At 36.7% G+C, this 22,538-nt stretch overlaps 1 protein-coding gene across 3 annotated transcripts in view; it reads left to right on the top strand.

The window, feature by feature from the left end:
• The window catches only part of GPATCH2 (G-patch domain containing 2), a 177,595-nt gene that overhangs the window by 11,167 nt on the left and 143,890 nt on the right, over window positions 1–22,538 (top strand). For 2 of the 3 annotated variants that reach the window (XM_044762643.2, XM_014849879.3), the window contains exons 3-5: window positions 4,854–4,915; window positions 8,240–8,422; window positions 8,893–8,972. In XM_044762643.2, the coding sequence (XP_044618578.1) occupies window positions 4,854–4,915; window positions 8,240–8,422; window positions 8,893–8,972 (325 nt within the window). Of the gene's footprint in view, window positions 1–4,853; window positions 4,916–8,239; window positions 8,423–8,892; window positions 8,973–9,101; window positions 11,137–22,538 lie in introns of those variants that run through there. The other variant, XM_014849880.3, reaches the window with a different exon arrangement.

Here is a 22,538-nt window from a genome sequence, read left to right as displayed (position 1 = left end):
TAATTATAGAGCTTTAGCGTCTGGTGTTTTTTAATGTCGCCATGCATCAGTTTATTCTGATTCCTGCGAATCAAAAGTTTATACCACTTGACTGTGTGTGGCTTGATATGTTAAGAAGTCTGAGGATTGCTAGAAATTCTGATCACTTATGAATTGTAAAACCCAATTTATAGTCTAGAAACACTTGATCTTGTCATTAGACGAATGAGAAAAGCAATGATCCTTTGACACTTTGTCCAGTGTATCTAAAGAAGTAAAATTACTTAAAACAAAAAAATGTATCAGGAAGGTTTTGAAATGCTTATGGTGTCTGCTTTTCTTCCAAGCAAGTTGTCATTTTTATACCAGGATGAGAATTCTTTGTATGCTAGTAGTGGGCCTTTGTGACTGAGGACCACTCAGCTTCCCACGAAGGTCATTATCTTGCTCAGTTGCTGGGAGAGTGTGTGGCAGTGGAGATAAGTACTCAATTCTGGATTATTCTCAGATCATCTGCTTTCTGGATTGATTGTGCAAGCCCCTCCTTTTATTGATATCTGCCTTTTATTGACAGACATCTACCCTGCAAGAGAAATGAGCTGAAACTCTCTTCATTTCTTTTCATTGTAAAAAATATCTGAGTATCTATTAGGTATGATCAGCCTGCCCAGCAGTCAGTAGCCCAGGTACACATTTTCAAAGAGGATGTTTTCACTCCTGAATAAAATTTTAAAAATTTGTTTTATTTTAAACTTACCTATGTATTTTTTTTGTCCCTTAAGAGTTAGGTGCATATTTCTTCTGTGGGAAGATTGCTAAATCTTTAAGATATTTTCCTAACAAGTGTAAGCGTTTTTTGAGACTACTTCCAAAGCTTTCCTTCAATGAAAAGCTATATATTTCCATGGATCTGAATTATAAATAAGAGCTGAACTACTTTACTCCTTGTGTGCAATTTAACGGACATTTGAGTAACTACTGTTTACTAGTCACTCATGATACCAAGACTGATAATAAGACAGACCTATTCTCTACAGCCTCATAGTCTGGAATAGCAGACAAGCAAATGATGAAAATAAAGTGTGCTGTGTGGAAGGTTCTGGTGAGGGAAGATGTCATAAAGGAGCTGAGATTTAAAGCAAGCACTAAGCCTCGTTCAGATTGGAGGAGGGAAGAGGACAGAGGGAAATGGCATTCCTAGGTAGAGGGAACAGCTTGTGCAAAGGCCTGGATTGTGGAGCAAGTGGGAAAGTATATGTAGTTGATTATGACTAGAATGTAAAGTGGGGGTTGAGTCTACTGCAATAAGCTTGTGTTGAAGGCCTCGTGTGCTGTGGTAAACAACTTGGGTTTCGTCCTGTAGGTAATGGGAAGTCAGTGAAGAATTTTTAGCAGTGAAGAAACTCAATTAAATTTATATTTTATCGAGATAGCATGATCTTGACGGCAGTGTTTTGTTTAGCTTTGACTGACCCTCAGCCCATCCTCAAACGGGAGATGAATTATGGCAGTGATAGTGGAGGAAAAAAAAATCTGAGAACAGTTTTAAGAGCTGGAATCCATGGGAGGCGGGCTGTGTTTGGGAGGATAGATGAGAAAGAGGACTCTGAGATGATTCAAGAATAGAAAATATAGGAAATGAGCAGATTGGGGCAGGCGACTGGGATTAGTATACATACGTTAATTCACCAAGCATTCCTGGAATATATTCTCCGAAGACTGTGCTGTAAAAGTCATACTAAAAAAAGTGGGAAGAGGTGTCCTTGGAGATAAGCCTTAATGGCCATCAGATGCTGAAAATGAAAGGCTTGCTTCTATTTAAGTCCTTGTTTTCATTTATTTATTTATTTATTTATTTACTTATTTATTTAGATTGACCCTGAGCTAACATCTGTTGCCAATCTTTTGGGTTTTTTTCCTTTTTCTCCCTAAAGCCCCCCAGTACATAGTTGAATATCATAGCCGTAGGTCCTTCTGGTTGTGCTCTGTGGGACGCCACCTCAGCATGGCCTGATGACTGGTGCTGGGTCCATGCCCAGGATCCAAACTGGCGAAACCGTGGGCCACCAAAGTGGAGCTCATGAACTTAACCACTCAGCCACGGGGCCAGCCACTCTTGTTCTAATTTATTGAACACACTAACAACTACATGATATACTTGGAACAACTAGCTAGATGTCAATGAGGTGAAATGTAAAGACAGAAACATGTTTAAAACACATATAGAAATATCTCAAATTAGGACAAGGACCGCTAAGGACCAAGAGCTGGAGTGGGAATACTTAAAAGAGGGAATTCTGGTTTCCTTATATCTTTAAGAAAAGTGGGCAGGCAGAGAGAGAAGGGAGAGGAGATAAGATAGGGTTGCCACTTGGAGAAAGAACAGAAGCAAAAGGACCAGAGATGGGGATGGGAAGAATTTAGGTGGGGCCCCACCAATAGAGAGCTTTGAAATCTAAATTTTTTTTTTAAAGATTTTATTTATTTATTTTTTCGTTTTTCTCCCCAAAGCCCCCCAGTACATAGTTGTATATTCTTCATTGTGGGTCCTTCTAGTTCTGGCATGTGGGACGCTGCCTCAGCATGGTTTGATGAGCAGTGCTGTGTCTGCGCCCAGGATTCGAACCCAGGAAACACTGGGCCGCCTGCAGCAGAGCGCGCGAACTTAACCACTCCGCCAAGGGCCCAGCCCCTGAAATCTAAATTTAATCCAACAAGTGTGGAGAAGTAATTTTAGATTTTTAATAGAAGACTTATTATATATATATGTACATGTGTGTTTTATAAACTTTTTCTTTTGGAATAGTTTTAGATTTACAGAAAAGTTGCAAAGATAATGTGTATCCTGTATAGTCTGTTCCCATATATTTCACACCCTGTTTCCCCTATTGTTAATATCATACCTTTGTCAGAATTAAAAAGCCAACATTGACACATTATTAATGAAAGACAATACTTTATTAGAATTTCCTTTGTTTTTATTTAATATCCTTTTTGTATTCTAGGATCCCATCTAGGATATCACGATATTTTTAGTCAGCAAGTTATTTTGAAAAGATGAGCCTGGTTATATGTAGACTATATTAGGGTAAATCTGAACTCAGAGAGATTAGAAGACCATTGTACAAAAAAAAAAAAAAATCATGTAGATTCAAAATCCTTTATCTGCAAATCTGAATTTTGAAAGCTGTGAGAAACTAATTCATTTGTGGTCAGACCTAACTTGATCTGTATTTACTGTGGATATTCATTCATTTAATTGAAAAAATATATTAATATGTTTGATTATGGAGGGCTTCCCTTAGGCATTTTAGAACTTACCTCCCTAAACTTTGAAAAATTCTGAATTTTAAATACATTCTGCCTCAAGGCTTTCAGAAAAAGAATCGTGACTTAAGGTATGTATGATAGGCCCCTTATTAGAGTTGTGTTGATGAGAGCAGACAGGAAAGCACAGCTCAGTCACAGAAGAGAAGAAAAATCACTAGTAGTTTGGACAGATAAATAGCAAAATGATAAAGTTTCTAGAGTGTTTTTAACACTAACGTCGCTATGCATAGAAGAGCACACGTTTATAAAGAAGAAAATATGGACGTGATGCTCCTAGAAAGCATTTTCTTACATTAACAATCATGCAGTATACTGGAGTATAGGGAGCTTCATCTATTTTCTTCATTTGCAGAAAGTTAAATAAAAAGGTCCTAATTCAGAGTCCTTGGGAAAATGTGCCACTTAACAAATTCTTATGCTTTTTGTTTATATTTATTTTTTAAAAATCAAACGAAAACGCGGTGACGTTTTATATTCACAAAGTACGTATGGATTTAGATCTCAACTATAATTTTAATTCTAAACTCAATTTAAGTATTTTAAAACAGATTAGGATGCCTTTTTTTCTTTTAAGTCAGGTTACAGAGTACTCCATGTTAATGGAAAATGTATTATAATTTAAAAAATGACCTGAGGCAATTTCCTGGTTGGTAAAATTAAGAATTACAGTAAAAAGAGAGTTTAGGAGAATTTGTAAAGAACGTCATTCAATTTTCTGTAGAGGCCAAACCTCTTATTATATCACCTTGTTCCTGTGGTTTTTTAAACTAACTGGATTATCATATAAACATTGCCTCTGTTAGAACTAATAATGACAGTTTATTCATGTCAATCTACTATCTACTCTTTGTTTTAATCTGTATGTTAAATTTGACTCTCTATCATACTCTCAAACTTCTATGGAAGGAATGAGAACCTGCTATTTTTGTATACCCATTCCTTAATATTGGTAATATTCTCTTTTTTGCCCAGTTTTTGCTCAAAAGAACCTTAACTTTGATTTAATGGATTGTTACCATTGTAAACTTTTTCTCTTCCTTGCGGAGTAATAGAGTTGTTGTGAATTCTTAAGCAGTCTCTTTCCCAGAATATTTGAAATTGTGGTTATGAAAAGTAATTTCCTACCAGGCCCTTGTACTTCATGTGCTGAAGAAAGCCTTCCCCTGCTTTTGATTGAGACTTTTCCCATTTTATTGAGCAGTGGCGATCCCAGCTCCAGCTGAATTGCATGGCATAAGAAAGGAGCAATGAGCATTTGATGAAAGCAGATAATAAAATGCATCAATTGTGTCAGCACCTCGTTGCCGTCACATCTGGCTTACTGTCAGGGTCCCATTAGATTCCCGTGGTTTTATGTGCCAAAAATAATATGCTCTGTAGTTAATGGAACCAGGATATTTGCAGTTTGATTAAAAAAGAATCATCTTATTTTCTTTCAGATCCTTGTCAGGCTTAAGTTCCATCTCTGAGCTGCCATGTCTCTTGAAAATTTTACGACTGAGAGATCAATTGCTCTTTTGATCTGTTTTTTTCTTTTCTTACAGTGATTCCAGCAGTCTCAGCAGCACTGATGCGGGTTTGTTTACCAATGATGAGGGACGACAAGGTACTGAAACGCTGTTTTTTCTCTCTTTGCAAAAACATCTTCATTTTAAAGTTGCGCTTATTACAAGTTACCATAGAAGTTGATGACTGCCATCCATTTGCTGTACACACGCTGCTTAGTGGACTGGGGTCTGGGTCTTTTATATATTAGGAAGGGTATCCTAGTAATCGATGATGTCCAAAAACTAGTATGTGGAGCCAATAATATTAAGGCAGGATTACCTTCCTTGAGAAAGCTTTGCAGACCTCAGTCTTTTCAATTTTGTCTTTTTTAAGGCAACTTCACACGACAGTGGTTCTCATTCTCCCCGATTCCAAACGTATTTAATACTGTTTAAGCATTAATAAAGGTGGATTTGCAAGTCATTTGTCATTTTTATTCAGCTGTGACATTTATTCATCCTACCCAGTTTGTGAGTAATTAGATGATTTTCGTGAATTCAGTGTTGTAAACCGTTAAACAGTAATGTCTTAAGACTTGGATCTTTTCCACCTTTGAAATTTTCTGAAGCTTTTCACAGTTTCGTATGGCATTATTTTGAAACCACCTGTTCTGAAAGAAAATATGAAGTCCTTATAATGGGGCAGGAGGTATACATACAAATACTTGTCACAAATGTTATCTTCCTTTCTTGAGAATCTTGAGAGGAAAGCAGTAAGTTCTAGGGGAAAAAACAAAATATTTCTTTAAATTATAAGTAGTTTAAGGATGTGATGGAAACAAGGACAACATAATACGTGCCCCAAGCATGTTTTTCTTAATCTGTTCATCCTCTTGGCAATACCAGTAAAGTAAATCAAATAATCCTTCTTTTTTGCTTAGTTATAAGCCATTTGTCCCAGATAAATAGGTTCATAACTGTTTTAAAGACTAGAGTTTTCAAAGTTGAGACTTTGCTGAATTATGGTAGAATCTCGGGGCTGAGGATGAGCTTGACTATCTTGATAATATACCTAAATTCTTGTTAAAATGTGTAAGTCTATCCAAAATTACATTGTAAATGTTGAATTCGGTAATGAAATAAAGTGAAAAAACTCTTTAAAAAGTAACATTTTGAGGGGCTGGCCCAGTGGCGCAGCGACTAAGTTTGCACGTTCTGCTTCGGCGGCCCAGGGTTTGCCAGTTTGGACCCCGGGTGTGGACACAGCACTGCTTGGCAAACCATGCTGTGGTAGGTGTCTCACATGTAAAGTAGAGGAAGATGGGCACTGATGTTAGCTCAGGGCCAGTCTTCCTCAGCAAAAAGAGGAGGATTGGCAGCAGATGTTAGCTCAGAGCTAATCTTCCTCAAAAAAAAAAAACATTTTCACAAGCCTATCAATCTTTGAACAGCACTGAGTGACTTGGAATAATATGCTGGCGTTTGTTGTGAGCTTATTGTATTTCACATTGCTAAGTGCTTTTTTACATTTAATTTACTTTAAGTTCTTATTTATTTCTTAAAACAACACATAGATTCCCTTTCTTTTTCTTTTTTTTAGGTGATGAAATCTAGGCTAATAGAGTTGAAGTAACTTACCCCTACCCTTACAAAAATACTGGAATTCTTATTGGTTTATCTCACTTCAGAGTCCAAGTTCTTAATCCTTAGCTGTTTGATTTCCCTATTAAGAACAAAGTTGTGGGGGTCGGCCTGGTGGCGCAGCAGTTGAGTTCACACGCTCCTCTTCGGTGGCCCGGGATTCCCCGGTTTGGATCCCTGGGGTGGACATGGCATCGCTTGTCAAGCCATGCTGTGGCAGGCGTCCCACATATAAAGTAGAGGAAGATGGGCATGGATATTAGCTCAGGACCAGTCTTCCTCAGCAAAAAGAGGGGGATTGGCGGCAGATGTTAGCTAGGGCTAATCTTCCTCAAAAAAATAAAGTTGTGTATCACATCAAAAATAAAATAACCTCATTTTTCTGTAATAATGTTGTCTTAATTGGAATTAAGATCTTGGGTAGTCATTTTCAAGTGACTTTCTTTTCTTGTGCTTATACTTGATCTGTGAAATTTTCATGTGACTCTCAGTAACAGTACTGATATTGATATGCTTTGAATTGTGCTTGTTTTGTAAGTTAATTTTTATTAAATGCTTAATTGAAATAAACTGGTGACTTTGGGTTTCCAAAGGCTTTAAATTTTCACTCCCTCCTAATTTGAGATACGGATGTTCCCCAATAAAATGGTTTTCAGTTGAAGCTTAAGGGTTTTTGTAGTTTACATTTAAAAATGTCTGTAGTAAGAGATTTGGGAAATCAACGCTCTCTTTCTCTAAAGAGAAGAAGTATATGGCAGTTGTGATGACCCTCTTAGAAACCAGAATTAGTAGTTTTCCTAAGAATTGTGAAGACTTTAATAAATCTCGGATCATATTGAAAATGCTATTTGTCTCTTATTTTTAAAAACCATCTGCTTCCTTCTGTATTTTGGTCTCTTTATACATCTCTTTATTGTTCGTTTTTTTTAAATATAAAATACTGTTGATTCACACCCAGGGCACATTTCAAATTCAATTTCAAATTGATCATTATTCCACGGCTATACTCATGGATGTTCCCAAAAGTCAAACGTAACAGTGAAAAGTGGTCTTTTTTAAAAAATGTCTTGCTTGTGGTAGTCCATAGTTTCTTTGTAAACTCCATGGTATTGTCACTTTTCATTTAAAATCAACTTTTTCACAACTATTTCTTAATGAACTTAATCAGATTAATTTCCTTTAGTCACATCTGTTCATGATTGTTTCCTCTTCTACACTCCATACAAATCATGAAATTAAGCTAATTATATACCATTATCAGCTGCAGAGAACATGCTACAGTTTCATACCTTTTAATTCCCAGCAGGAGACTAACGCTTGTTTTTCCTTAATGTGGGAAGGGTAGTAACTTAAATGGATTTCCCTACAGTTTTTGCCAAAGGATTAACCAGTTTGTTATTGTTTTTCACATTTTTAAATTCCTTCTAAAACATAACATTTTGTTTTTGTCGATGGCAGTTCTTGGTATAGTCTTAAAAAACATTTCCTAAGTGAAGCTATGTTGTAGAATAAAAAGTTTTCTTTCTAGATTATATATATGATTGCCAGATAAAATACAGAATCCCTGGTTAAATTTCAATTTCAGATGAATTACAAATTGCTTTTTAGTATATCTCATGGAGTTTTTGGATATACTTGTACTAAAAACTTTGTATAAGTGCTACATATTAAAAATTATATGAATTTTGTTTATATATAATTCAAATTTGATTGCTGTCTTGTATTTTTTAAATCTAAATGTGACCACTGTGTACATTTGATGATAAAATTGAATCTTGGGGGGATGTCTTGTCTTTGCACAGGTGACGATGAGCAGAGCGACTGGTTTTATGAAAAGGAATCCGGTGGAGCGTGTGGCATCACTGGAGTCATCCCCTGGTGGGAAAAGGAAGATCCCACTGAGCTAGACAAAAATTTACCAGATCCTGTCTTTGAAAGTATCTTAACTGGTTCCTTCCCCCTTATGTCACATCCGGGAAGAAGAGGTCAGTAGCATTGCCTGACTGGTGGATACCGTGGGCTTGTAGTCAGTCTATTCGGAAAGAGGTTAGGCCGAAATGGAAAGGACAGAATCTGAACACAAGATGCTGTACAGAAACATGTGGAGTAGCAACTCAGCTACTGCGTTTACCATGCTTTCACATTATTAGAAAGGTTGACTTGCTTTCTTGCTAGGCCCATCGTGGAAATGTTGAAATGATGTAAAGGTAAATAGGGAGGAAAGAAAAGCTCTAGATAATACTCTAATGCTTAAATAATCAATAGTTATGTCCTGTCCACATTAGAACCCTACTAGGCGTTGCTTCAGATCTCGTAAGTGTGAGTTTTGCCTTTTCCTCACAACTATTCTAGATCTTTCTCTCCTCCAACTTACTTTGAATTCTGAATTGATAGGATCTTATTCTATGCTTCAATGATCATAGAATCTCCTAAATTGAATACTTTGATTTTCCAGGTTTCCAAGCTCGACTCAGTCGCCTTCATGGAATGCCTTCCAAGAACATTAAAAAATCTGGAGGGACCCCAACTTCAATGGTAGGCATGCTTTTTTTTGTTTAATTGTCATGTTTGGAAATGTATCCATTTCTATGGAATAAAAAGCCACATCCTCATCCTTTATTCATATTCTAATGTTATACTGAAAAATAATCCATTTTTTTGTAGGCTGCACACTGGACCAGTGAGATTCCCCTATAAACCAAATCTTCTAATGCTAATAAATTAGTTACGTTTTGAACATCTGGGGAATGACATTCGAGGGAACCTGGCTCCTGTCCTCTTCCCCTGGAGGAATATCATTGAAGTGAGAGCCTCTTTGATGAAAAGATGGGGCTGTTTTTGCTGGAGGACTGGTATTCTTCCTTTAGGCAGAAGTGAACCTGGTTGGGGGGGCTTTCTAGGGGTCTAGGTTGGCCCAGGGTAGGTAGAAACTACTGTAAATTTTATATATTTTTCCTCTTTTATGATTTTTTTTACATTGAAACCATTTATGTATCACTTGCTTTGCCAAAATGCTAACGAAAGCTGGAAAATTAAGAACTTCCAGATCTCACTTAAGTATTCCTTCATGTTGATATTGTGACTCACTAAGAACTAATTTTTACATATCTGACTGTTGTAAATAAAAAACGTGATGCATTGATGAACATTTATGGTTCAATTTTAGAGAAATCTTATATAACCAGCGTTATTTAAAATAATTGCATTTTACTCAGGGTATTTTAACAAGGGCTACGATGAGTAGTAAAGGTTGATAATCTTTGCTAGAGTTTGTATTTTGTTCAAGTTTGCCTTCTACTTGGATAATCTGCTCTGTATTGCAAACCTATTGTATTTTATAGTATAGTTTTCATTGTACTGCAAAAATTACCCTAGTTTTGAACTAGCCACAATGATAACTAGTCTGTGCTAGTAGGATCATTGACTATTACCTTTTAAATTACCTGCTTTGTCTGATACCTGAAACCAAGCAAAAGTAGCATTTTGGTTTAGAGCTTTTTGAAATCATGTGAAAGCTGGCATTTCAGCAAATATTGTATGACTCTAAATCATATTGTCATGTTTAAAAGTGAGAGCTGCTTGCACATCTTTAGAATGGCAGACCATGTGTGTCACTGTGAGTGTCAGAAATACTTCCATGGGCTCCTTTTCACCAAGCAGAGGGAAAAATGTAACATTTCTATTGAGACACTGTGCTACATTGAGGCCATTTGAATTCAAAATGGTTATATTAAAATGATTGATATTTTTATTAAGTTTCAATACTTGATGAAAACTGTGATTAATACATGTATTTTTCTATTATTGTATGGATTAATTGTGAACTCAGCATTTAATGGCTAACTTAAATATGGTGATCAGAAAAGAAACTCAAAGTTGACATTTCCTTTACCTAAAGTTATTATAATCTGAAAGATTTCAGCAAATGTACTAATGAAGAATGTATGATATCTTTTAGATTGCTTGTCTAAACTGGAGAGATTAATAAAGTGCAACTTTGAGTCTCTTTCCCTTTGCATATTTAAAGTGATATTTTACAGGTACAATAATATGGTGTTTGGTGATTGTAAGTAAGCTTTTTTGTGCTATGTCCTTTGGAGTGAAAATTCATGAATTTTTTCCTGCATTACATAAATGCTTTTATTTTATTTTGTATAATGACTGTCTTTTAGATCTGAATAAGTCCCTTTCAAACCTTGGCCCGTGAACTTTGCCTTACCAGTCATGAATCTGGATGAATGCTCTCCAGTTCTTGGTTCAGTTTTACCTTTTTTTCTTTTTGGTTCACTGCCTGCTTGAGCATAGCTGGGATTTGTAGCCCATTTTCTGGGCTTATTGCAATCTCACTGTGGTATTTTATAGAAGCTATTACAACTGATAGGCTAGCTTCATGGTATTGATGATACATGGCTTAACCATAGTAAGAGCTGCCTTCCCTCTCTAAATTGTAAAAAGGTGATTAAGTTTCACTTGATGGAGATATACTGTGTATGTGTGTTTATCATGGACCTGGTGCATTAGGCCATAAACTGTTCTCCTGGTCTACATTTTTTTGTATTCAAAATTTTACTGAAGACAATGGGCTCCTTCAGGTTTTTTTCTTTCAATCTTGAATTGTCCTTGTTTGGATTTTTAAGTACTGTAATCTTTTTCTTTTCAATAAAGTATCTGACTTGGGCAAGAAAGGTAAGACTTCCAATCTGTGCTGATATTTTTAAATTCCTATGCTGAGTTGTTGTGGTGGTGGTGGTGGTGGTGGTGGTGGCGGCTCATGCTGTCCGTATTATATGTAATAATCTAGTTTTAAAAATCGTAATCTCGCAAAGCAGTCATAAATAGTACCTATGGCATCCAATAGTAAGAAATGAAATTTAATTCCTTAGACTTTCACATTGGAAAGCCAGATTTCTTTTAAGAGAGATTCATTTTCTAAGCGAAGTCAAACACATGTAGTTGCAACCCATTAGACAGAATAGTGCAACAGGATTCTTTTTCTTAAGCAGATGAATGATGGCTGCACAAATAGAGTGATGACCTTTGAAGGAAATGACAGAAGAAGAATCTTTTACTGAAATATTAATGTAAACATTTTTTGGAGGAAAAGTTTTTAACTGGAATTTTTATTATTCGCCATAGTTGTGTTCTATAAAATCCCCGTGAATGCTAATTAGTGAATACTGAACCATTGCTCCTAAGGGAAATACAGGGTTAGGTTCCTGTGAGCCTCTGGTCACATTTTCTTTAATCAGGCAGTGCATAACCTTGTTTTCTGTAATGTTTGTGTTTAAAAACACCTTATTTAATATATATCATTGATTCATTCACGGTGAACTCATGGCCATTGGCAGTGAACTCATGCCTGAACAAAGCTTATCTAACACACGTGTGTTCTCCATAAGGCACATCAATCACCAGCCTTCTTGTGCTTAGGGACTCTAGACAGTACTGCAGCATTGTGCTTGGGGGCCATTCAGTCACCAAGAAAAATGTGGAAAACGCGGCACTGAATTAACCACAAAAAGGAACTTGTTTACAGTATGAGAGCTGAAACAAGATGGCAGAGCGTTGCCGTATTTGACCTCAGCGGGAATGCACATGGGCAACAGGTGACCTAGATTTTTCCCCTCTCTGCTCACGTCCGTGAATGACCGGGGAAGCACTCTGAATACTGATTTGGGGTTACAAATTTTAGCAAGTATGCAAATTTGCAAATGTGGAACCTGGAGATAGGAATGAGGATTGACTTTATTTTCGTAGAGAGTCAAGTCACATTGTAGAAAACATAGGTTTTGAAGTCAGACCTTTGTGAATCCTTACTCTGGTTCTTCTTTTTCACTTATAATGAAATTTGAACCTCATTTTCTTTTTCTGTTAAATAGAGACAATAATTACTTGGCAGAAGTGTTATCAGGATTAAATGAGATTATGTTTACATAATGGGCGTAGCACCATCTCTGTCACGTAGTGTATATTAAATAAATCATAGGCACTGTTATTATTAGGTATATTAAACACAGAAGCTCATGATTCAGAGAACGTTTGTATCATAGGTCAAAGTGCAGAATTTTAGACTTTAAAACTTTTCTGTTCATATTTTATATATAATATGCCTTATAGTTAATATTTAAAGTGCTTTATATTACAGCCTTTTATGTTTCTTTTATACCTCATTTATATTTGAGCTGGCCCTCATCTTTAATATGGTCTGTGAAGAATTATTTTGAATGAATTTTGCACTGACAGCCACTGCATTAAATCTCAAAACTTAATTGCAAACTAAGAAACGCTTCTCCCTCCCTCCCAGTCATTAAGTTATTCATTTGTAGAAAAACCATACTGTTTAGGAGGTTTTGGTTCAGAGTTAACTGATTTTTAAAAATAATTTTGTCCATGTACATGAGGAGTGAATGCAGACAGAGTCCTGAGAATTTAATGTTGAGAAGAATCAACTATTGCTGTCCTTCTGTTAAAATAAAGCATCAGTTTATTAGAGCTCAGCTATTTATTAGACTTTAATATTCACCCCTTTTAGGAAAATTAAGAAAATTATAATTCCAAGGGATATCCTGCGGCCATTATCCAGTAGCTTCAGTTGTATGAATTTCCTGTATTTCCGGAATTGGTGCATCAAGTACAATTCAGAATAATAATCCTCAGAATAACGATCCAGGCCACAATCAGTCTTGGGATACTGAACTTCAAAAGTGAATCCAAGTTCCCTGACTTAAGCGTAGCATTTCGGTTAGCCTAGGACATCTGACCCCTACGCCTCCTAATTAATCAATGATTTCTGTGGGTGATATTTTTTTTTCATTCTTTTTTCTTAAACTATGGTCTTTCAACAGGTCTAACGTTATTCTAAGTTAGCATTCAAACTGAGTCATCTATTGATAGTCCAGGAAATAAATGGCTCCATTTAAAATATACTTCCTGAAATCCAACATAAATATTACATAAGAAATTGTACATAAGGGTTACAGGGTTCTGTCTAAAAGTTTTATAATTGTTTCAGTCCATCTTTTTGTATGCTTGGAATGAGAACAACTATGGCGGGGATGGTGGTGGTGGTTATTGTCAAAGAAAATGAATCTGACTTAATTGACTTTTATTTATACATGTTTATCAAGTTTAAATATCTGAAAAAAATGTGAACATCAATCCCTAATCTAAATTGTCATGCTGTACAAGTAAACATACTGTTTATATTCAATTCTACAGTAGCTTGAATCTGTTTGGAATCTTGAGTCAGTCCGTTCTGTAAGAGAAAAGGAATGTTCTATGCTTTTTCTCCTTCTATGAAGTCATGGAAGACTAGATTTCATGAGTGGCATATTGATCATGATAATCTTAGAATAGTGATTTACTTTGTATGCTTGCTCATCGTTTGTTTTATTGTTTCTAAGGATACTAGAGTAGGAATATTTAGTCTGATTTAGAGCCTTTTACAACAGAAGGGCCTTCTTAAATGGATTTGATTTAAATAAACTACATAAACTTTTCTCTTAGACTAGTCTAAGATAAAGGAGAAATTTTATAATAGAAAACAAATCTAAAATGATTTTTAAAAATACAGCATATGTCCCCAACTGTAATTTGATTATGTGGTAACTAATATTTCTCAATGGAATTTAATAACTCAATGCTTATTTATAATCTCTGTGAATAGATATTTGTTTGTATCTTTAAAGCATTTTTGGATATTTTGCAGAATACAAGCAGAATATATATTTAGAAATTTTTATATCCTAAATATATGTTGTATCATATATATTCTAATCTATCACTATGTATGTTAATAATTTAGTTTTTATCTTACCTTGAAGTCAGCTTGAGATCCAGATTTCACGCTAGAAACTGACATTTTTTTCTTAAAACTTATTTTGAGATAAAGTGGATTTTGTATCAGAGAAAATTACGGCTTAATAGAATTAAATATTTCTTTCACAAAAGACATTTTAATAGTATCTCTTGTTTGATTTAAAATTCTCTATTTTGATGTCACTATTCACAACTTTATATTTTATATCATATAAATATAATACCCATAATTGATATGTGAAAATATGAATCTAACAATTTTTCATTCTGTTCCACTAAAAATAGTATCAATATTGATATTTAGTCTTATTTAAATATTACCCTTTATTAAAAGTGGAATAGATATATACAAATTTACATAGTACAGATATATGGTTATATATTTATTCATTCAACAAGTATTTGAATGCTTATTCTTTTCTCCATATTTAGTCTTAAACATTTTTTGCAAAAATTGGGTAAGCATATGTTCAAATTTGGTATTTTATTACTATCAAATTTGGCCACATATACTTTTTTCCCCAAATATTTAAGATATTTGTAGTTGCTTCTCTGATAACTTAGGTACTAGAATTGGCTTGACTTCATATATTGTCATTTGTGTTTGTGATGCTTCAGAAATCTGGAACCTAGTGAAGAGAATGTTCGCAATGATAGCAAACATTTATAACAATGCTTATAAATGTTTTCTAAGTGCTGTTTATATATTTTAATTCATTTAATCCTATTAACATCCCTATAATGTAGGTTAACATTTACAACTTAGACATTTTTAATTTTTTTTCCTTTGGTAAGCCAAAATTAATGCAGTCTGGAAGTTTCTTCATTGATTGTCATGTTGCTAATAAACATTAATAAATTCTCTTCATAAAATAGTCTTCATTCCTGGTTACAAAATGCTATTGGAAGTGTGAGTTATTTTGAAATACCCACAGCATACTTTGCTGTCTGGAATAGGGAGCACAGTCAAGGTGTGTGCCATAATAAAAATGATAATTAAAATGTTTTACTGCTCCCATCAGATTAATCACTAGAACCAAATCCTCCATTCCAATCCTTTTCTTTGTTTCTCAGGTGGTTTATAGTACATCCTTCTTGATCTTTAACATCATCCAGTTCTGGTCTGCTTTCTTGCTTTCTGTTTCAGACTGTTCTCCCTGCTTGCACTCCGTGGTTCCCCATTATCCCTCCAGGCTTGTACAGTGTGCCTTGTAGTTAGCACATTCCTACTTCGGTTCAACTGTGATGATATCCTCTGTATTTCTCTTGCCTCTTTCCTCCCCTTTCTAATGGAACTTGGCAAAATTCTGGGTAGACTTGACACAGGAGGACGGTCTTATAGCTGGGACTTCAAATATCAGTCGGAGCTCCCTAACTCATGGGGGATGGAATTGGCAGACAGAAGTTTGGATGGGCAAGGCTTAAGTGTGAAACAGCATGGAGTGTTCGAGAAACTGTGAATCCAGTCTTGCTGAAGTATAAGGTACGCTTGTGTGGAGGAGCATGCAGGAGACAGGGTTCGGTTGGCAAAGTAGGCGGGAGTTAGATTATTTTGGACTTTGTGGTTCATGGGCATGCATGTGAACTGATATAATCTCTCGGGAGGAGGAGGGGGTTAAGGTGATGAGATCTGTCTTTTGAAAGATCACATGAATAGTTATAGAGGATGTGTTGGGTGCTTACAGGTGTCCCCGACCTATTCCCCTAGTAGGTGGTATCCACAGTAGGCTGAATCCCTATATTTTACTGGACCTGATATTCTGATTGACTTTCGGGTAGTATCCTTTCATTCATACGTACTTATTGAGTCTCTACCATATACTAGCTACTCTTCTAGGCTTTGGGGAGTACAGTGGTGAACAAGGCAGATAAGGTTCCCTGGAGCTTATATTTTAGTGAGTAAAAATAAACTTGGTTGGGCGCTGGCCCCGTGGCCAAGTGGTTAAGTTCCCGCGCTCTGCTCGTTGGTTCGAATCCTGGGCGCGGACATGGCACGGCTCATCAAACCACGCTGAGGTGGCGTCCCACATGCCACAACTAGAAGGACCCACAACGAAGAATATACAACTGTGTACTGGGGGGCTTTGGGGAGAAAAAGGAAAAAATGAAATCTTTAAAAAAATAAAATAAAAATAAACTTGGTTGGGGGAGGAGGGTAAGTAAATAAAAATGACCATGGAGAAAATTAAACAGGGTAATGTGATAGAGAATTATAGGACATGAAGGTGATTGGAGAGAATGGGATCTGCAGGCTGGAATTGTGTTCAGCCGTGGCAGATCTAGTGCCTTTCTCCTCTTTGACCTTACAACAACGTGGGGAAAGAAACAAAGGTGTACATTACTCACACCTGTTCATTCATGAGCTTGGAATAGATCCTAGACATCTCTCCTGATTCCTGACCAAGTTGACCATAGCTTTTCAATGTCACTGTACATGGGCCCACAAATGGCAAAAGAATGTCACTTTTGTTTACAAAGTATAGCATTACTACTGGTACTTTTGAATTCTTTTTTTGCTAAAAGATAATTTGCAGGTGCCAAATATTTATATAGTGCTTTGATTTTACCCTTTAGATTTAATCATAATGTATGTTCTGAAATTTAATATTGTAATAGCTGTTCTGCTTTCATGGCTACTTAAATATTGTGCAGGGGAACCAGTCTTTCTATTGCCTTTTTAAAATTGGACAAAATGCTGTGCTGTCTGTATTTTTTACAGTGTGGTACCTGCATGCAAATTCTTAGGTCATCCACTTTATTGTAAAGAAAAGCTTTGTTGTAAGATTGATTTTCTTTTTTTTTGAGGAAATGATGTATGAACTTTTCAACAAATCTCCTTAAGAACATTGAATTTGCAAAAATTTGAAGTTTTTAAAAATACTTCTTAGAAGGATTATGCTTATCATTTAAAAACTTTTCTTCTCTTTGGTATCCTAAGAAACCTCTGAAATATGTTCTAAAATACTCTTTTTTTTTTAGAAATTAAGGCTGTAGATTGGTAACCATTTGACTCCATAGATGGAGACTAAAGACCCCTTTTCCTTATTGCTCTTTGAAATGGTGATGACATTGCCAGAGTCCCCATTATTTTTCCTTTTTTTTCTTTTCAGCAAAACCGGGGAAATAGAAATGCTGCAAACATTTCCCTTTCTTCGAAGCTTCGACTCTGGTTTTCTGCCTTTTATGTTGCTGATAGAATTATTCTGATGGTCTGTAAAACTCACTTTTCTAATTTGCCTTCAGATATGCCAGATACCTCGTATCAGAACAGTTCAGAATCAGTGATGGGCAGAACACTTCCAAATAATATTTAACAAGCGCTTTCTCTATTGAAGTCACCTGCGCATCCTCCAACTGAAGGTCAATTTGAACAACTGAGAATTCACAAAGAAGTCATATAAATAAAAGGGGTTCCCTTTACTATAGTTTGCAAATGCCAACCAGATGTTTGTTGCCTGTCATCCGGGCAAGGGGATTCTGACAAACCAGCGATAGGTGCCAACAGGTATTTATAGATATTTTAAGCCAATAGAACTTAAAAATTGTTGTTGTTAAAATCATAATTGTCTAAAATATTGACCAGTACTTAAGGGAGGAATAAAGTAGAAGTTTACTGATTTCTTTATATACCTACGAAGTGATGATTTGTGCCGTTAACTGCATAGCATCTTCCTCTTGGAACTTCATATTTACATCTGATGGCTGGTTATAGACAGCTCACCATTATAGGGTTCGAGGTCAATACAGTTCTGAACTTGCAAGCATGTTTAGGTGGCAATATAATTCTAGTCATATTTAATAATATGTACTTGGTCTTTTTGAGGTCATTCATATTTTTACAGATTTTGAGGTATATGGTCTAGAAATACTCCTTTGAAAACTACTTAGTCTTTAAAAACTAAACAGTTATTTGATTTCATCTCATTCTATTTCATTTACATATATCTTTGATAGATGCTTCTAATGTTTTGATCCAGAAAAATATTTTGAAGGAGTATTTTGTGTCATTTGTTGGATGAATAAGAATACGTTACATTTGTCTCAGAAACTTGATGTGTGGCTTAATTGTGTTTTCAGGCATAGATTTCTTGGTTCTGTTGTATGCATGTGTAATGAGGGCTTATGATGTCTTCAGTGTGGGAAGGGCGGGGAATACAAAATGAGCCAGATATGTCTTTGTCCTCAAGTACTTTACAGTTTGGTGAGTAAAAATTAATTGGGAAAGACAGAGAGAGAAAAGAGACCTAGCATTTGTTAAGGAAGCACTGAACCTAAGTGGTTTTTCATTCCTCAGTTTAAATTTTAGTTTTGTGTGTTATCTTTGTCTTCCTCCACTCTTTCTACAGCTACGCATCTGAATCTGATTTTTCTTTATCTGTCATATTAGCCTCTTCTTTCCAGTTTCATCTATCATTGCCCTAGGGTAGTTACTCTAACCTTACATTTTGATAGGACACAAGTCTTCTCCCTGGTCTCTCTTTCTTCCAGTCTTCCTGCCTCTAATCCATATCGCATGTAACTCCAAGTAAACATTTTATAAAAATGTGGTTAGCCAAAAAATACTTTCATAAAGTAGTTTACTGTAAAATCTGGGTGTGTTCCGTTCTAGCTTCTCTGCTCACGCATGACCTATGACTCTTCACTCCTTTCCAGATGGTCTTAGGTTCACATCACCCCCACCCCTCTTTCAGCTGCGCTATATTCTGCCACATTGACTCCTCCTATAGCTTTACTCACAGCAGTGCACCCGTCTTCTTACTGTTAGGTGCATGTCCTTCAAGAAACAGTTCAAGTTCTATACTTTTGCTTCAGAACCTTCCCCAACTCTTCACACTTCAAATCACTCCTTCTTCTGAAATGGCATCACACTTGCCGTCTCTGCCATTCTTTCATTCATTGATGGGCACCCTTTCTGTTTTATACTGTTATTCATCTTCTTTTGTTTGAATTGTATCCCCAAGCACGTGGAGTCCCCCAATGACAGGAGTCCAGCTCCTAGCACATAGTATGTGCTTAATAATTTTTAAAGTCTTGATAGGGATTTACTGGGTATGACCCTATGTTTCTTAGGGACTTTTCCCCCACTCGTTATGTTGCCAGTGCAACCTTAAGTAACATCATTTCCTACCAATATTAGTATCTAAGTTCTTCATTTTTTTTTGTTTTGTTTTGTTTTGGTAAGGAAGATTGGCCCTAAACTAACATCTGTTGCCAATCTTCCTCTTTTTGCTTGAGGAAGATTATCACTGAGCTAACATCCCTGCCAGTCTTGCTGTATTTTGTACATGGCTTGACCGCCACAGCATGGCTGGATGAGCCGTATGTAGGTCCACGCCTGGGATCTGAACCTGCAAACCCTGGGCCGCCAAAGTGGAACATGTGAACTTAACCACTACACCACTGGGCCAGCCCCTTCATTATTTTTCGTTTGTCCTTTTAATGTATTTCATGATGTGGTAGCAGAGAAGACTCCATTTGAGAGAGCACTAAAAAGCTGATTGGGGGCCCGACCCAGTGGCGTAGCGGTTAAGTTTGTGTGCTCCGCTTCTGTGGCCCAGGGTTTGCTGATTCAGAGCCCAGGTGCGGACCTGCACACTGCTCATCAAGCCATGCTGTGGTGGCATCCCACATAAAAAAATAGAGGAAGATTGGCACAGGTGTTAGCTCAGGGATGATCTTCCTCACCAAAAAAAAAGAGAGAGAGAGAAGGCTGATTGGGTACCTAGGTGCTGACATAGGGCTTGCTCACCTTTTGCTTGGAGAATCCTTAAATGTTGCTATCCTAGGGATTTCCTTTTGAAATAATCTCATAAATTATCTCCTGCCTCAGCGCATTTGGGGTGGGGTGGGGCAGTGATGGAGTCCACTAGCCAGCATTCTGATTGCAAAGCAGAGGACGGGGCATTCGGTGTGCAGACTTTGACAAATTCTTCTAATTTTGGTAAGGGTGTATCATGTGGCCCAAAGATAGGACCCCTTTCTAGTTTAACATTTTTGTATAGTAAACTTTGAGCTTCTGCTGGGATCTAGGGTGGGGGTAGCAACATAATATGAATGTGTGGCTGAGGACTGGGATCGGGGATCAACTTTTTTTAAAAAAATGGACTTTCCACCAATTCCCTGTTTAAGAGGTATCTGGGCCCTCCAATTTCTGAACCTTTTTGGAGTCTGCTGTTTCCATCAGCTTACTTTTTATTTCCATGCTTTCCCTACCCCATTGCGCTAGAGAAAGCTGAGCAGGCAGCCGCACATCATTTGATTTTCATCTTCTTAGATTGTGACGACATATCTTGTTGGGTGGGATCTCCTTTCCTTTTCTCTTTGTCCTGGTGGAGTTAGACCTTTTTATTCTTTTATTGGCATTTGAGTGGGGCTTTGGGAGGGAGATGAAATAAACATATGATCAGTGGGTTATGTTTACTGGTAAGTCCTACCTAGTGCCCTCTTTTAATTTTCATTTTTTAAAAAAGTGACAGAGGGGTCTGGCCCTGTGGTGTAGTAGTTAAGTTCAGCACTGTCCGCTTCAGCAGGCTGGATTTACAGGTTTGGATCCCGGGCACAGACCTACACCACTCATCGGCCATACTGTGATGGCGACACACATGGAAAGCAGAGGAAGATCAGCACAGATGTTAGCTCAGGGTGAATCTTCCTCAGGAAAAAATAAAAAGTAATAGATACATGGGTTTAAAAGTCAAATAGGACAAAAAGTATCCAGTGGAGAGTCTTTGCCCTATACCCAATTCCTCCCACACCCATCTGTGCAAATACAGCATCTGTCACTCTGCACCTTGGTTTTTACCCTTTAAAAGAATGTCTGAGAGTTTATAAATTATACTTATTTTTTCATTCATTTGTTTGGTAGCATAATATTTCATTATAGTATATTATTAAATAGTTTATTTCTCATATGAGGTTTTATTTTATGTAACTAATATTAAAGGACAAATGTTTGATTGCTAGTAATTATGTTAGCTGACATTTATTGAGTTATCATTATTTGCCCAGTGGTGTTCTAGTCTCTTTATGTATGTTAATTAATTTAATGTTCAAAAAAGGCCTACTGAGGTAAATATTATTCTTTCCATCTTATAAATGAGGAAACAGGGACAGATGGCTTAAATGACTTGTTCAAGGTCACAGCTAGTAATTGACAGTGTCAGGATTTAAAACTCTGACCCTGTGGCCCAGTCCTCAAGGAATTAACCATCAAGCTATACAGCCTCCCCTTCAAGGGTAAAAAATGTATTTCCACGTAATTTTTGTTAGCAAGATTCTCCCTGAGCTAACATCCGTTGCCAGTCTTCCTCTTTTTTTGCTTGAGGAAGATTAACCCTGAGCTAAGGTCTGTGCCAGTCTTCTCTACTTTGTATGTGAGATGCCTCCACAGCATGGCTGATGAGTGGTGGAGGTCTGCACTTGGGATCTGAACCCGCGAACCCAGGACGCTGAAGCAGAGCATGCGGAACTTTAACCACTCGGCCATGGGGCTGGCCCTCCACTTAATTTTTAATTTGTAAGAAATTAGATAAGCCTAATGGCCCACTAAAATAATACCTCTCAGTTTGGTCAATTTAATGAATATATTGGGCAGATCATTATTCTGTTTGATTGATCAAGTTAAATCTTTTGACTTGAATGTATGTTTTATTTTTCAATGTAATAGTTTTCATCATGTAGATATGCTGTCCATCCCTCCCGTCAGCTCTTCTCCTTCCACTTCACATACGTTTTCTCTCCTATCCTTTGGTACCTGTTGATTTAACGTATTAGATCCTTGCTGACATTTAAATGTTTTCTTTCTCCAATTTTTTGGAAGGTAAATTTTTCTGTTACGTATCAATTAGATTTTCTTCATATCCAAAAAGGTTAGTGACAGCAATAAATATTTAAATAGCATTTAATATTTTGTAAAAAGCACCTTTACATCTCCATCCATCCTGTGATGTAAGTATTATTGTAATTCCCATTTTATGGATTCATAGTGATTTTCGAAGAGTGAGCTTCATTAAGAAGGATCAGGAGCCAGCCCGATGGCACAGCAGTTAAGTGCGCACTTTGCTCTTTGGCAGCCCAGGGTTTGCCAGTTTGGATCCCAGGTGCAGACATGGCACCGCTTGGCAAGCCATGCTGTGGCAGGTGTCCCACATATAAAGTAGAGGAAGATGGGCACGGATGTTAGCTCAGGGCCAGTCTTCCTCAGCAAAAAAGAGAAGGATTGGCAGCAGTTAGCTCAGGGCTAATCTTCCTCAAAAAGAAGGATCAGAGCCAGGTCTTTTGAAC

Source organism: Equus asinus, chromosome 30 (genome assembly GCF_041296235.1).
Source record: "Equus asinus isolate D_3611 breed Donkey chromosome 30, EquAss-T2T_v2, whole genome shotgun sequence".
Taxonomy (NCBI): Eukaryota; Metazoa; Chordata; class Mammalia; order Perissodactyla; family Equidae; genus Equus; species Equus asinus.
This window is presented reverse-complemented; position numbering and strand designations above follow the sequence as displayed.